This window comes from Odocoileus virginianus, chromosome 15 (assembly GCF_023699985.2).
Source record: "Odocoileus virginianus isolate 20LAN1187 ecotype Illinois chromosome 15, Ovbor_1.2, whole genome shotgun sequence".
In the NCBI taxonomy this organism is placed as follows: Eukaryota; Metazoa; Chordata; class Mammalia; order Artiodactyla; family Cervidae; genus Odocoileus; species Odocoileus virginianus.
Genome location: NC_069688.1, coordinates 60,136,879 through 60,154,585, shown reverse-complemented (window position 1 = coordinate 60,154,585; position 17,707 = coordinate 60,136,879). Strand labels below are relative to the sequence as shown.

Below are 17,707 nucleotides of genomic sequence, written 5' to 3'. Positions count from 1 at the left end.
GAAGTTACCCCTTTGGTATTTCATGGGCAAATGTGAATACAAATCTTCTATGTAGCTGTACACATTCTCACTACATTCTAAAAACTTACAGCATGTATTCTAGTGGTAATGTTTTTGGTATGCTTAATATCTATTTGTAGCATAGTAAGTTAGGAGACCCTACATGAATATATATATATAAATGTATGTATATATACACCAGTGATTTATACCTGCCTAACACTATATTCATTTTCATTATTACTACCAACATGAGTATTATAAAATAAATAGAAGACCCATGGATATAGGTGCACTATTTTCTCATCCCTTCAACAAATATTTGTTGGATGGCTCTTATGCAGAAAGCACTATTTCAGGCATTTTAAATGAATCACTGAATAACACAGATCTATTCTTATGATTTATTTTCTTCATGCTAGTGAAAAAAATGCAATTTTCTTGTTTTGGGCAAGTAATATTGGCCAGAAGAAAAGACATCCATGCCGGACTTCAGATCCTCTCCTTTCACACACCTGGAGCTTGGCCTATGATACTCCCTTTTGTAGACTCGCCTAGACTGATCCTATCATTGCTATTTTTATGCTGATGAATAATGATGAGGTTTAAGTGATCTTGGTGTTTTTACAGCTTGGACAATGGAGTACCTTTGGAACCTTGGAAGTTGCAGCTCATGTTGAATCAGAAACAAGGGAGTACTCAGTGGTGACAGAAGAAGACTGTGAAATTCTTAAAATTCCAGCCAATAATTATGCAAACTTAAAAACGGTATGTTTTTGTTGTTGTTGATGGTGGTAGTGTTCAGTCATTAAGTCATGTCCGACTCTGTGACTGCATGAACTGCAGCACACTGGGCTTCCCTGTCCTCACCACCTCCCAGAGTTTGCTCAAACTTGTGTCAGCTGAGTCGGTGATGCCATGCAACCCACCTTGTCCTCTGATGCCCCTTCTCCTCCTGCCTTCATTTTTTCCCAGCATCAGGGGCTTTTCCAGTGAGCTGACCCTTCATATCAGGTGGCCAAAGTATTGAAGCTTCAGTTTGAGAATCAGTCCTTCCAATGAATAATCAGGGTTAATTTCGTTTAGGATTGACTGATTTGATCTCCTTGACTCTCAAGAGTCTTTCCTAGCACCACAGTTCAAAAGCATCAATTCTCTGGTGCTCAATTTTCTTTGTGATCCAACTCTCACATCCATGCATGACTACTGGAAAAACCATTGCTTTGATTATAAGGCCCTTTGTTGGCAAGCCGATGTCTCTGCTTTTTAATACACTCCTGAGGTTTGCCATAGCTTTTCTTCCAAGAAACAACCATCTTTTAATTTCATGGCTGCAGTCACCAGTGTGACCATATCTAATCTATATGTTAACACATTATGAGTGTTTTGACTCTCTAGATAGAAGTTATCCATACCTCTTTTAATATTTTAATTTGTTTTGAATTGGAGACCTTAAAAAGAAGACTTGATATACATCACTTAAGCCTTTGATGAATAGTTGAAGTGGAAGGGAAGGTCTCTATGAATATAATTTATTATACATGTGCATTTGGTGCATTTGGTTCTCCATAAATTTAAGATTCATTCATGTACTCTTTTTTTATTCATTTATTCAATGACTATTTTGGGCAACAATGGCATGTCACCAACTAGGGATACCAGAAAAATCAGACAGAGATCTCTAAACCTGTATAATCTGCATCAGGAATAAGACAAAAACAAACAAACTAGGATTATTGAGTTTCCCTGGTGGCTCAGATGGTAAAATCGTTTGCTTGCAATGCTGGAGACCCAGGTTCAATCCCTGGGTTGGGAAGATCCCCTGGAGAAGGAAACGGCAACCCACTCCAGTATTCTGGCCTGGAAAATTCCATGCATGGAGGACCCTCATAGGCTACAGTCCATGGGGTCATTATTGGTATAGTGCATGTCAAAATCCAAAACTGCATGAATAGGTGATGACAACTTAACTCTGACCCCCTAATTCTGCTGCATTAGGAAAACTTATTTTCTTCAATTTTAACAATTTATTCTCTTTCATTGAAGTTGAAAAATACACACATCTTGTATTTCTCCTCCCCTGGAGGGTAGAGAAGTCTGTATAAATGATGGATTGGGGGACTCATAGGGTCATCCTCCATCAGAAATTGTTGATAGGATTTAACCATGGTCTGTGTGCCACAGGCACTGTATGGGCTACAGTGAGATCCTGTGTTGGAAGGGGGTCAAGAGACACCCATCTTCCTGATTTAGGTCGTTAGTAGTTGGGATTTCTTTTGATGCAGTAGTTTCAGTGTTCGTGATACAGAAGACTTTCCCAGGATTCAGTGAAGTGTGAAAGTGTTAGTCACTCAATCATGTCCAACTCCTTGCAACCCCATGGACTGACTGTAGTTCACCAGGCTCCTCTGTCCATGGAATTCTCCAGGCAAAAATACTGGAGTGGGTAACAATTACCATCTCCAGGGAACCTTCCTGATTGAGGGATCAAAACTGGGTCTTCTGAATTGCAGGCAGATTCTTTACTGTTTGAACCACAAGAGAAGCCCGAGATTCAACTTCCTTCCAAATCTCTGGTTTCAGAGTGGCTGGCCTAAAAAAAAGTTTCACACGTTTGGTTTTATTTTCAAAATGTCAGTAAGTATCACTTATTTGATCAAATAAATATTGCATCAAATACAACATTTGAGTGTAGTCAACTATGACAGAGTTCTTTCAGAAATGCTAAAATATTTATAAGAACTTAAAAATAAATGTGAAAGGTTGGAAAATATTTTAGTAGCCAATATGAAGATTAAAATTTCAATCTTTAAGGGTTATATGGTCTTTCTTTTATAAAAATTAAAATAAATTCTATTATAGTTTGCATTCATATAACCTTTATTTTTCTTTTCACTGCCATTTGCCTATGGACAGGGAGGTCTGGAGGGCTGCTATTCATGGAGTCGCAAAGAGTCGGACACGACTGAGCGACTGAACTGAACTGAACTGATCCTTTTGTTTGTCTCTTTTTTAAATTAATTAATATACAAATTTTGATAATGACTTTTTGTTTCAGGAAAAGACAAGACTGGAAAATCAACATAAGGTGAAGTTAATCCATAAGTGTCCATATTATGTGGAGTGGCCTACTTTATCCATATATGAACTAGTTACGTTCACTAAATGGAAAAAATTTCCCCCAGGTCATGGTGAGTTTAATGTGATTTTGGATTACTTTATTTGCATTATATTATTCAAATTTGTAATTTCTCATTTTTAAATATTTTATAAAATATTAAATATAATTATTTTATAATTTAATATTTTATACAATATTTTGTCATGTGTTTCTCTAATGTATTTAATGTTAACTTTCAGTTGGACATTTAGATTGTTGCTTTTTTAGTTAAAAATCATTCTGTATTGATTCAAAGGGTGATCTCAGAAGTAGTTACTTCCACATCCTCTATTTCTCCCCGCAATCCCTACCCTTCTTGATTTACCCTTGCTGTCAATATAAGGACCAAACTATATGGTATAAATGCAATGAGAAACTATAGTCATTTTTCTGTGTGTGTTATCTTGGAAGAACACGTGCTTAAGTTGCACATTTGCTTGTCTGAACCCATGTGACAAATCATCAGGGAAAATATCATCACAGAGAGTGGTTAAGACTGAAAGCAGGAGCAGCAGTCGTGATGCTGCCGATATTTCCAATATTTGGACCTGCAGTGACGCATGAATATGTTGGATTATATATACGCAAAAAATGTAGGTGGCATTGGGTCATTTTTACAATATTTTCATCTATGAGGAGTGTACTAACTAAGAGATGCCAACTGGTATGGGTTGATTTTGGGTCCCACAAAATTCATATGTTGAAGCCCTAATCTCTTGTTATTCAGGAGCTAAGTCATGCCCAATTCTTGCCACTGCTGGGACTGTAGCACACCAGGTTCTTCTGTCCTCCACAATCTCCTGGACTTGGCTGCAATTCATGTCCATAGATTCAGTGCTACTTTCTAAACATCTTGTCCTCAGCTGCTTCCTTCTCCTTTTGCCTTCAGTCTTTCCCAGCATCAGGGTCTTTTCCAATCAGTCGGCTCTTCACATCAGATGACCAAAGTATTGGAGCTTCAGTGATAGTTCTTACAGTGAATATTCAGGGTTGATTTCCTTTAGGATTGACAACTTTGATCTTGCAGGCTAAGGGACTCTCGTAAATCTTCCCTACCAGTTTGAAAGCACCAATTCCTTGGCACTCAGCTTATACGTAGTCCAACTCTCACATCTATACATCAGTTCAGTTCAGTTCAGTCACTCAGTCATGTCCGACTCTTTGCGACCATTTGGACACAGTACTCTAGGCTTCCCTGTACATCACCAACTCCCAGAGGTTACCCAAACTCATGTTCATCGAGTTGGTGATGCCATCCAACCATCTCATCCTCAACCAAACTGACCTTTTCCAGTCTTGTGGTCACTACTGAGTTTTACCAATTTGCTGACATATTGACTTTAACAGCATCATCTTTGAGGACTTTTAAACAGCTGAGCTAGAATTCCATCACCTCCAATCATTTTGTTCATGATAATGTTTCCTAAGGCCCACTTGACTTCATATTCTAGAATGTCTGACTCTAGGCAAGTGACTGTACCACTGTGATTATCTGGGTTATTAAGATCTTCCTTGTATAGTTCTTCAGTGTATTCTTGACACCTCTTCTTTATCTCTTCTGCTTTTGTTAGGACCTTACTGTTTCTGTCCTTTATGGTGCCCACTCTTGCATGTAATGTTCTCTTGATACCTCTAATTTTTTTTTTTTGAAGAGACTTTAGTCTTTCCCATTATATTGTTTTCTTCCATTTATTTGCGTTGTTCACTTAAAAGGCCTTCTTATCTCTCCTGTGAAACTCTGCGTTCAGTTGGGTATATCATTCGCTTTCTCCCTTGCCTTTCACTTCTCTTCTTTCCTCAGCTAGTTACAAAGCCTCCTCAAGCAACCCCTTTGCCTTCTTGCAAATCTTCTTCTTTGGGATGATTTTGGCCACTGTCTCCTGTACATTGTTATCCCCCATCCATAGTTTTTCAGGCACTCTGTCTACCACATCTAATTCCTTATATCTATTCATCTATTCTGCTGTATCATGAAGGGACTTGATTTAGGTTACCCCTGAATTTCCTAGTGGTTTTCCCTACTTTCTTGAGTTTAAACTTGAATTCTAATATGATGCTACTTGGATGTGGGACCTTTGGGATGTAATTAAGTCATGAGAGTGGAGTCCTCCAGAATGGTATTAGTGCCCTTAAAATTAGGAAGAGAAAGAGTTGATCTCTCTTTCTCAGCTGTGTGAATAGACTGTAAGAAGACAGCTATCTGCAAACCAGAAAGAAGGCTGTCGGCAGATAATGAATCTGTTGGCACCTAGTTGTCCCAGCCTCCTAAGTTCTAAAAGAAAATGTTTACTGTTTAAGCCACCCAGCCAATACTAATTGTCATCACAGGCAAAACTAAGTCGCTAATACAAGAGGAACTATGGTAGGTGGGTCAGAGTCTTGGATCTCATTCAATCAGGGATCACTATGGTGTCCGACCTCAAACCTATAGATCATAATTGCAGTGAAGGTTGTGATCAGAAGGAGAACACTTCTGAATTAAGTTTAATACTAAAGTTCTAAAAAGAATGAGTCTAATTTATAAATTCCAAAATGTGACTTTCTAATAACAAAAGTATGTTGAAAAATCTGGCTAAGATGTCATTTGAGGAAGTCACTACATAATAGGAAAGTGAGGTTTAGCATAGCACCATCCAGACGTTTCATTGATTAAAAAAAAAAAAAGTACCTTATGCTTCAAACTCTGAGTCCCTAATAAACCTGTTCAATTTAGTGCAACTCTGCACCCTTTGCTGAATTTGTTCCAAGTTTTTTTCTGTGCTTGTTTTTATGTATTATTTATCAGAATTGAAATGCAGTGTTTAGCCCATATTTAGCCAAATATTCATTTTATTCTTGCTTATAAAAATTGAATATGATATATTGCATTTTCTATCATAAAACATTTTTTTCCTAATGATGTATTCATTTTTTGGTCAAAAAGTCTATTTAGAAGACAAGTAGTAAACTGATTTGTAAAAAACTGGCATTTAGCATTTGTAAAGTCAGTACATGTATAGAATTATTTTTAAGTTGAGTGTTTGGATTTACCATAGGGTCTTCCTTTTGTATTAGAAATATCAACTCTTGGCCCATACTTCAGTTCCAGGGCTATTTTATATAAGAATATCATAGCCTTGCCAATTTATCAGGATGTTAATAGTTCTGAGATGATTTTAAAGGAAGGAAGGAACTGTAGTCAAAGAGTTTCTCAACTACATGAACCAAAAGGATACGGGGTTTGGAAAAAGGGGAACAATCATGTCTTTCTAATTTATTTGATTACTAATGATGAATAATTTGTGTTTCAACCTAAAATATTTAACTTTAGCATCAAAAAGTTAAGATGATCCTGACGTGACACATAGTTTCTTAGACATGCTGGGTTCAAGTTTGTTTTTGGTGAATGTATTTTGCACTAATGGTTGAAACTATTAAATTGAAAAATCCATGATTATATTTTGCAAGTCAAAAATTACATTATTCTTCTACTGTTCCCAATTGTCTAAAACTTTCATCCTTATTCTTTTACAGTTAAAAAAAACATTTTTCCTTCTTAGGGAAGAATGGCAGTTTCACTAGATGATTCTCAAAACTTCTTTCAGCTCTGAAATACTATGGTTCTCATAAATAAACATACTGAGGAATAAGTTCTTTCAATCTAATTTTCTTTTATGGTGGTGGCAAACATGATATATCAAAGAGAAAGCATTAGATATAATCCTTCTCAACTTTACTCAAGATTTATTTTGAACTTTTATCAGAAAATGTGGAGTGTAGCTCAAATTATACTTTCATTATCTAGCTTCGAAATTAGCAGTTGTATGAATTCCAAAGCATAATTATGTGTGTTTTGATCTTATTTTAGGAAAATATATTGGTGAAGTTTCATAGAGATTTTGTTATTGAAAATCTTGATAGAATTTAACATTAATCCCTGGAAATCTATGATATAAGTAAAGCTTATTTCTGGCTCTGTTCCTCTGTTAACTTAAGTCTTTTTTTCCTTCTGCTTCATTTGCAAAGGGAGACTGAGTATAATGTATGTGTACGAAGTCTTCCCTGGTGATGTTTTTTGAGGTGTGATTGACTGGAAAATGGCAACCAGCTGATCTCACTAATCAACCTATGTCTATGTGTATCAAGTGTATAAGAACAAAATGGTACATTCATTAGACATCAATGAACCATTTGTGTAAATTTTATTGTTATCCTACTTATGTCAATATGCTCCATCTTTTCCAGGTTGGGTATGATATAGCAAGCATAATAATTAGATATACTAAAAATGTATTATTCAATTTAGTTTTAAAAGATAAAATATGCAAATATAGCAATTATGAAAAAAAAATCTAGACTTCACAAACCAAAAATGGAGAGTTTTAGCCATAAAATTTCTACCTAATGTTTCTAAATCCCAATTTTTTGACATCTGTCTTTGCAGCTGAATTAATTGTGGAGGGTATCAAAACTCTTAGTCCCAAGGACACTCTTGAGCATCTCAGAATCAGGTTTATGTCTTAGGGTGCCAGTGATTGTGATGTGTTTTTCTTCCTTTTTTTTTTTTTTTGCATTAAGTGAATATTTTGCAATGTAGCATATTAATTCATTTAATCATTTTAATAGACTTTGCTGCTTAAAGAAGTTTTAAATTCACAGCAAAAACTTAACAGGAGGTACAGAGAATTCCCATATATCACCTGCCCCTGATCTTGAATGCTATCCCTGATTGCTGAATATTCCACCTAAGTGGTTCCTTATAGTAAATGAATCTGCACTGAAACATCATTAACCAAAGCCCAGAGTTTATTTTAGGGCTCATTTTTGGTATTAGACATTCTGTAGCTTGGACAAAAGTCTATTTGTGCACCATTTTGGTATTATGCAGAGTACTTAAGGCCCTTAAAACTTCTCTGCACTGTACACACTCATCTCTTCATCCTCCCTAAACCTGGCAATCAGTGATCTTTTTACTGTTTTCTTTTGATTTTGCCACTTCTGTATTGTCACTGAATTGAAATCATACAATATATATGTAGCTTTCAGATTGGTTTCTTTCTCTTTAGCATTTAAGTTTCTTCCAAATCTTTTCATGGTTTGCTAGTTAATTTCTTCTTAACACTGGATATGTTCCATTGTCTGGATGTAACCCAGTGTGGTTAACTGTTCATCTACTGAAAGACATCTTAGTTGCTTTCAGGCTTTGGCATTCTGAATAAAGCTGCTAAAAACATTTGTATGCAGGGCTTTCTGTGAACATAAGTTTTCAACTCCTTTGGGCAAACATTAAGGAGTGAAATCACTGGATAATATGATAAAAGTGTATTTTATCTTGTGAGAAAGTGAAAACCTGACTTCCACTGTGGCTGGACTATTTTGTATTTCCACCAGCAAGGCGAGTTCCTGTTGCTCCTTGCTGGCATTTGCTGCTGTCAGTGTTGTAGATTTTAGCCAAATAGATTCGTTTTGGTCTTAATTTCCCTGATGATATATGCTTTTTGATTGATATATCTTCTTTGGAGAAGAATCAAATTCTTTGTCCCATTTTTTTAAATTAGATTTTTGTTTGTTTTCGTATCGTTGAGGTTTAAGAATTCTTTACATATTTTGGATAGCAGTGTTTCTCAGATACGTCCCTTGCAAATATTTTCTCCCAAAGTGTTTCTTGTCTTCTCACATTCATAATACAATGTGTTTTTGAAGAACAGAAGCCTTTAATTTTAAAGAAGACATCACTAGACCCAGGAGACATGGGTGTGATCCCTAGGGTTGGGAAGATCCCCTGGAGTAGGAAATGGCAACCCACTTCAGTGTTCTTGCCTGGCAAACTCCAAGGGGAAGGAAGCCTGGAGGGCTACATTTCAAGGGGTTGCAAAGAGTCAGACAAGACCGAGCACATACCAAGCGAGCAAGTCTAGTTGTTCCAGCACCATTTGTTGAAGAGACTGCTTTTGCTCCATTATATTACTTTTACTCCTTTGTTAAAGGTCTGTTGGTTGTGTTTGTGGAGCACACTTCTGGGTGCTCTATCCTGCTTCATCGATGTATTTGTCTGTCCTTAGGTCAATATCACACTGTCTTATTTACTGTTGCTTTATAGTATTTTGAACTCAGATAGTGGCTGTCCTTCAACTTTGTTCTTCACCTTCAATATTCTGGGGACTCCTTTGAATCTTTGCCTCTCCACATAAACTTTAGAATCAGTTAATCAATGTACACACACACACACACACACACACACACACATAAAGGAATTTAATTTGGATTGCATCATATCTATAGATTAAGTTGAGAAGAAATGACATTTTGATGATAATATCTTCCTATCCTAAGCATGAATTATCTCTCCTTTAATTGAGATTTTTAATTTTTTTCATCAGAGTTTTATAGTTTTTCTTGTATAGATCTTGCACATATTGATTAGATTTATACCTAAGTATTTCATTTTGGAGAATCCTAAGGTAAAAAGTATTTCATTTTAAGTCAAATTCCACATGCTTGTTGTTAGTTAAGACAAGTAGTTTCGGTTTCATGAATTTTTTATATTGATTTTTCTGTTTTCAATTTCCTTGATTTCTGCTCCAATTTTTATTACTTTATTCCTTTTTATTCATTTGGACTTAATTTGCTTTTCTTTTTCTAATTTTATAGGTTGATTCTTAGATTTTTTTGTAAACTTCTTTTTTTTTTTCATTTATTTTTATTAGTTGGAGGCTAATTACTTTACAACATTGCAGTGGTTTTTGTCATACATTGAAATGAATTAGCCATGGATTTACATGTATTCCCCATCCCCGTCCCCCCCTCCCACCTCCTTCTCCACCCGATCCCTCTGGGTCTTCCCAATGCACCAGGCCCGAGCACTTGTCTCATGCATCCAGCCTGGGCTGGTGATCTGTTTCACCCTAGATAATATACATGTTTCGATGCTGTTCTCTTGAAACATCCTACCCTCGCCTTCCCCCACAGAGACCAAAAGGCTGTTCTATACATCTGAGTCTCTTTTTCTGTTTTGCATATAGGGTTATCGTTACCATCTTTCTAAATTCCATATATATGCGCTAGTATACTGTAATGGTCTTTATCTTTCTGGCTTACTTCGCTCTGTATAATGGGCTCCAGTTTCATCCATCTCATTAGAACTGATTCAAATGAATTCTTTTTAATGGCTGAGTAATATTCCATGGTGTATATGTACCACAGCTTCCTTATCCATTCATCTGCTGATGGGCATCTGGGTTGCTTCCATGTCCTGGCTATTATAAACAGTGCTGCGATGAACATTGGGGTGCACGTGTCTCTTTCAGATCTGGTTTCCTCGGTGTGTATGCCCAGAAGTGGGATTGCTGGGTCATATGGCAGTTCTATTTCCAGTTTTTTAAGGAATCTCCACACTGTTTTCCATAGCGGCTGTACTAGTTTGCATTCCCAGCAACAGTGTAAGAGGGTTCCCTTTTCTCCACACCCTCTCCAGCATTTATTGCTTGTAGACTTTTGGATAGCAGCCATCCTGACTGGCGTGTAATGGTACCTCATTGTGGTTTTGATTTGCATTTCTCTGATAATGAGTGATGTTGAGCATCTTTTCATGTGTTTGTTAGCCATCTGTATGTCTTCCTTGGAGAAATGTCTGTTTAGTTCTTTGGCCCATTTTTTGATTGAGTCACTTATTTTTCTGGAGTTGAGCTGGAGGAGTTGCTTGTATATTTTTGAGATTAATCCTTTGTCTGTTGCTTTGTTTGCTATTATTTTCTCCCAATCTGAGGGCTGTCTTTTCACCTTGCTTATAGTTTCCTTTGTTGTGCAAAAGCTTTTAAGTTTCAGTAAGTCCCATTTGTTTATTTTTGCTTTTATTTCTAAAATTCTGGGATGTGGGTCATAGAGGATCCTGCTGTGATTTATGTCGGAGAGTGTTTTGCCTATGTTCTCCTCTAGGAGTTTGATAGTTTCTGGTCTTACATTTAGATCTTTAATCCATTTTGATTTTATTTTTGTGTATGGTGTTAGAAAGTGTTCTAGTTTCAGTCTTTTACAGGTGGTTGACCGGTTTTCCCAGCACCACTTGTTAAAGAGGTTGTCTTTTTTCCATTGTATATCCTTGCCTCATTTGTCGAAGATAAGGTGACCACAGGTTCATGGATTTATCTCTGGGCTTTCTATTCTGTTCCATTGATCTATATTTCTGTCTTTGTGCCAGTACCATACTGTCTTGATGACTGTGGCTTTGTAGTATAATCTGAAGTCAGGCAGTTGATTCCTCCAGTTCCATTCTTCTTTCTCAAGATTACTTTGGCTATTCGAGGTTTTTTGTATTTCCATACAAATTGTGAAATTATTTGTTCTAGTTCTGTGAAAAATAGTAAGCTACTTCTTTTCTAATAAATGAATTCAATGCTATAAATTTCCCTCAAAGCACTGCTCTCACTGCATCCCATAATTTTGATGAATTTTTGATAAATTGTGTTTTCATTACTTTTAACTCAAAATATTATTAGATTTCTCTTGAAATTTCTTCCTTCACCCATGTACATTATTTGGAAATGTGTTGTTCAGTTTCCACATATTTTGAAATTATTCAGTTTTCTTTCTGCTATTGATTTCTACTTAATTCCATTGTGGTCTAAGAGCACACACTGTATGATTTTTATCCTTCTAAATTCAAGTTATGTTTTATGGCCCAACATGTGTTCTCTATTGGCAAATGTTCCACTTGACTTTTAGAGATGACTATTCTGGTGGTGTTGTACAGAGGTACTCTATTTAGTTGACTAGTAGTGATGTTGAATTCAACTAAATCCTGCTGGATCTTTCTCTTTCTGAGAGAGAGGAGTTGAATTCTCTAAATTTAATAGTGGATTTATCTACTTATCCTTGAGGTTCTATCACTTTTGCTTCACATATTTTGATGCTCCGTTTTTAGCACGTACATGTTAAGTATCATTATGTTTTCTTGGACAATTGACTTCTTTATCATCATGTAATGCCCCTGTTCATCTCATAAAATTCCTTACTTTGAAGTTTGTTCTGTCTGAAACTACCATAGCTATTTGTGCTTTCATTTGGTGAGTATGTTTATCTCCATAAAGTTATTTCTAACTTATATGTCTTTATATTTAAAGTGGGTTTCTTGAAGACAACCTATCATTGGGTCTTTTTTTTTCTTTTTATCCACTCTGATAATCTTTGTCTTTTAATTGGTACTTAAACCATTGGTATACAGAGTTATTATTGATATAATTTTATAATATTCCCCATATTTGTTACTGTTTTCCATTTGCTATCATTGTTCTTTGTTTCTGTTTTGGCTTCTACTCATTTTCTGCCTTTGCGATTTTAGTTATTTCATATAATTTCATTTTCTCTCCTTTCTTAACATGTCAGTTTTACTGTTTTTAGTATAAACATTTTTACTGTTTCTTATGGTTGTCCTGGAGTTTACAATATACACTTATAACTAATCCAAGCCCACTTTCAAGTAACACATCGATTCACAGTAGTGAATACAAGGTATTGGCTAAAAGGTTTATTTTTTTTTCCTTAAGATGAATCTAAGTGTAGTTCTCAGTTGTCTGTAAGATTGTAATGTGACAGCTGTCATATCAGCATCACTTAAAAAAAAAAAATTTACCAAAATTGGTGAATTTTTGTGTAGCCACTTTAATATTGAACATGTAAGGGGAAAAGCAACATCTTTCAGCATTTATGCTTTATTATTTCAATGAATAAAAAATGAAGCTGAAATGCAAAAAGAAAAAGAAAAGATTTATGCAGTGTACTGAGAAGGTGCTGTGACTGATCAAATTTGTCAAAAGTGGTTTGCAAAGCTATGTGCTGGAGATTTCTCACTGAATGATGTTCCATGATTGGGCAGGCCAGTTGAAGTTGACAGCAATCAAACTGAGACATTAGTTGAGAAAAATCAACATTATCCCATTACCCTATGCAGGAGATAGCTGACATACTAAAAATATCCAAATCAAGCATTGAAATTCATTTGCACCAACTTGGTTATATTCATTGCCTTGATGTTTGGGTTCCATATAAGTTAAGCAAAAAAATAAATAAATATATAAATTAAAACCTTCATGACCATATTTCTGCATGCAATTCTCTACCTAAACGTAATGAAAATGTTTTATTTTTAAAATTAATCATGAAAGGTGATGAAAATTGATACAGTACAATAATGTGAAATGGAAGGGATCATGGAGCAAGGGAAATGAACCAGCACCAACCATACCAAAAGCCAGTCTTCATCCAAAGAGGGTGATGTTGTGTATATGGCAGGATTATAAGGGAATTCTCTATTATGAGAACTACCAAATTTCCCTGGTAGCTCAGTTGGTAAAGAATCTACCCGCAATGAAGGAGACCCTGTTTTGCTTCCTGGTTCGGGAAGATCCTCTGGAGAAGGGACAGGCTACCCACCACAATATTCCTGGGCTCCCCTCATGGCTCAGCTGGTAAAGAATCAGCCTAAATGTGGGAGTCCTGGGTTTGATCCCTGGTCTTGGGATCTGGAGAAAGGAAAGGCTACTCACTCCACTATTCTGGCCTGGAGAATTCCATGGACTATGTAGTCCTTGGAGCCGCAAAGAGTCAGACACGACTGAGTGATTTTCACTTTCACTTTCTCTATTATGAACTCCTTCTGGAAGACCAATTAGTTCTAACAAGTAGTATTCCTTATTAGAACAACTGAAAGCAACACCTGATGAAAAGTGTCCTGAATTAGTCAACAGAAATGCATAATCTTTCAATAGGATAATGCAAGACTGCATGTTTTTGATGACCAGGCAAAACTGTTACAACTTGACTGGGAAGTTCTGATTTATTCTCTGTATTCACCAGAAATTGCACCTTCAGATTTATGTATATTTCAATCTTTATAAAATTCTCTTAATGGAAAAATTTTAAATTTTCTGGAAGACTGTAAAGGCACCTGGGTCATTTCTTTTCTCCAAAAGATAAAAAGTTTGGGGAAGATGAAATTATGAAGTTTCCAGAAAAATGGCAGAAGATAGTGGAACAGAATGGTGATTACGTTGTTCCATAATGTTCTTGGTGAAGTGAAAAATATGTATCTTTTTTTAGAAATCAAAGGAACTCTTTGATCAATCCAATAATAACAAAATAATCTTCCCTCTCATTTCTTCTATCATTGCTGTCATTAATTTTACTCATATACAACATAGTTAAGCAGATACATATTTATAAACATATATAGTCAAATATAGTATTTCTGTTATTGTTGAACAAAGTGTTATCTGTTAGACCAACTAAGAAGTTTTTATTTTACTTTCATTTTCATCCTTCCCTGATATTTTCCCTTTCTTTATATAGAGCAGAGTTTCTGGCCTATATCATTATTTTCCCCTCTAAAGAATATATTTTAATATTTGTTACAAGACATTTTGAGGTCTTCAGTTTTTATTTGTCTGAGAAAGTCTTTATTTCTCCAACTACTTTTGAAGGATAATTTTGCAGAGTCCATAATTTTCCACTGGTAGATTTTTTTTTCTCTTAATATTGTCAATATTTTACCCCTCTCTCTTCTTGTTTTCATGGTTTCTGAGAAGGTGTTGGTTGTAATTTTTATCTTTGATCTTCTATATGTAAGATATCTTTTTCCCCCTCTGGCTTCTTTCAGGATTTTTCTTATCTCTGATTTTCTATATATGGGAAATAAAATGCTGAGATGTAGTTGTTTGGGTTTCTGTTCATATATGTATATATTTTTGAATAGGGGAGGGCACTTATACTGTATGTATTCTGCTTGATATTCTCTGAGCTACTGAATGAGCATATGGTTTGGTGTCTGTTACTACTTTTGAGAAATTCTCAGTCGTTATTATTTCAAATATGTCTCCCTTCCTTTATCTCTTCTTCTTCTAACAGTCCCATTAGGTACATTATAACTTTTGTGGTTGTGCCACAATTCTTGACTATACTTTCTTTTTATCTTCTCTTTGCCTCTCACTTCTTGATGTTTCTAATTAGATATCCTCAAGTTCAGAGAGTATTCCTCAGCTGTGTGCAGTCTGCTGATAACCCTTTCATAGACATTGTTGTTTTCTGGTATGTTGCTTTGCAGTCCCAGTATTTAGTTTTGATCTCTCATAGAACTTCCATCTCTCTGCTTCCTTGTCCGTTTGTTCTTGCAATGTCCACTTTATTCATCAGAACCCTTAGCATAAACATGGTTTGACAATTCCAGCATCTCTGACATATCTTTCTTACTCTGTCTTTTCTATCTGTGATTTTTGTTTTGTAGTATTTAAATTTTTTCTTGATATCTAAGTATCAATTTGCTATGTTTTAGTAATAAGGTTGTAAGGTGTAGACGGAGGAGGTCTCTACCTTATCATGAGCCTATGCCTCTCAAAGGTGAACTTCACACATAATTCAGTCTTCTCCCATTCCTGTTGGATAGGAAAAGTGGGTCCGAGTTGACTGGAATTAGGTCTTTTCTTTCAATTCAGTTAACCTTTGATAAAAACCGTGTTAGGTTAGACTTGACCCATGCAGGCCTCGATAAGAACAAAGTATGCTGTCCTATGTCATGTCAGAGTATAAGAGTACCTGGCAGAGATCCAGGAGGTAAAACTCATAAAAGTATGTGGATTCTCTGTTGTTTGGATCCCGTTGGGGTTTTAAAATCTCAGATTTATCTACAGCGAGCCTTCTGCAATTGGTTAATTACAATGCTGTTCTTTCTACTTCAATTCTGGTTCTTACGGAGGTTTCTACTCTAGTAAGTTGTGATTCTCTGTATTTATTTGTTAATATCTTCAATTCTGTGAGTGGCATTTTGACCTATCATCTCATTTCTCTTATGGTTTAAGAACTCTTGAATTTTTTTCAGTTTTCTACTTGTTAAGATGCAGTTGTATCTCCCAAGCTCCTTACATGCTGTACTGGAAAAATCTATTTTTTTTTTTTTCTTTTACTATACTTGTTGCTTCTTTAATGTTTGTTCTAGGGCAACTATACACATTTCAATTTATCAGAACCTGCTTCAAATTTATTAACATTTCCAGTTTGATATAAAAATACTACAATGCATAGCTCTTTTTCCTCTTTCCTTTTGTGCACTGTTATTGCTGTACATATTTCATTCAAATATATTAACAACTGAACTAAAATTATCACTATTATTTTATATAGTCATGTTTTTAAAAGAAAACTGATAAAGAGAGATGGAAAGTATGTTTATAGTGTTTGCTATTTGATAACCCCTGTCTTAACACTAATCGTGCTGTCACAATTAATGGCTTAAGAATCAGTTTTCTTAATAGACTCTGGACTGTGTCCATCTTATTTTCCAGTATCCAAAAAAGTGCTTAAAATTTGTAGGCCATTGAAATATATGTTGAATGAAAAAAATGAACAAATATTTTGATGGTGGTGTGTGCCTTTAGGCCCTAGTTAGCACATATTTCTTCCAGAAGTAATTAATTCAACTCTTTACTGATAAGTATGGATGGGTTGTTGTTAGTGGTAGCTTAGTCACTAAGTTGTGTCCAACTCTTAGCGACCCCTTAGACTGTAGCCCACCAGACTCCTCTGTCCATGGGATTTCCCAGGCAAGAATACAAAAATGCCCTCCATTTTCTTCTCCTGGGACAGACGTGCTGTGTTAACACTAAGCATAAATTTTCTTTGAGAAAAATGCTATTTGCTGATTTAATCTCAGTATACTTATACATACTATAGACCATAAAGAGGGCAGAGTGCCCAAGAATTGATGCTTCTGAACTGTGGTGCTGGAGAAGACTCTTGAGAGTCCCTTGGACAGCAGAGATCAAACGAGTCAATCTTAAAGGAAATCAACCCTGAATACTCATTGGAAGGACTGATGCTGAAGCCGACACTCCAATACTCTGGCCACTTGATGTGAACAGCTGACTCATTGGAAAAGACCCTGATGCAGGGAAAGATTGAAGGCAGAAGAAGAGGGTGACAGAAGATGAGATGGTTGGATGGCATCACCGATTCAATGGACATGGACTTGGGCAAATTCTGGGAGCTGGTGAGGACAGGGAAACCTGGCATGCTGCAGTCCATGGGGTCTTGAAGAGTTGGTCAAGACTTGGTGACTGAACAACAACAACATACTTAAACATATTTTGTTGTCAAATTTTGATTAAAACAAACTTTTTGTTTTAATATCCCTGGGTAAAAATCTAAGAAAAAAATCATATCATTGCATTCAGCCAACCACCAAGAATTCTGGCAGGCCACAACATTTTCAATTCATATTCCAGTTAGAATAGAAGCCAGTTTAAATTTGATATACTGTTAATGAGACAGACATTAGCATAGTGTTAAGAACAACACTAGGTAAAGGCAGTTTGAAATTCTGTTGTCTTCAAGAAATCACCTGGGGCAAAACATTTTGAATCTATCAAACTAATCCTTTTTATTGCTAGCCATTATGTTCATATCTCACTCTATATGCAGCCAACTTCTATAATGTAAGGGAATGGAAGTGGAATAATGACTGATGAATATACATAGCATCCCCTTCCTACTTTTTAAATTTGTCATAATACACATTGTTATAAA

General features: G+C 35.7%; 1 protein-coding gene across 4 annotated transcripts in view; it reads left to right on the top strand.

The window, feature by feature from the left end:
• CNBD1 (cyclic nucleotide binding domain containing 1) overlaps positions 1-17,707 on the top strand; it is a 467,325-nt gene that overhangs the window by 301,779 nt on the left and 147,839 nt on the right. For all 4 annotated transcript variants that reach the window (XM_020915691.2, XM_020915698.2, XM_020915693.2 and 1 more), the window contains 2 exons: positions 631-768; positions 3,059-3,191. In XM_020915691.2, coding sequence (XP_020771350.2) covers positions 631-768; positions 3,059-3,191 — 271 coding nt within the window. The remainder of the gene's footprint in view (positions 1-630; positions 769-3,058; positions 3,192-17,707) is intronic.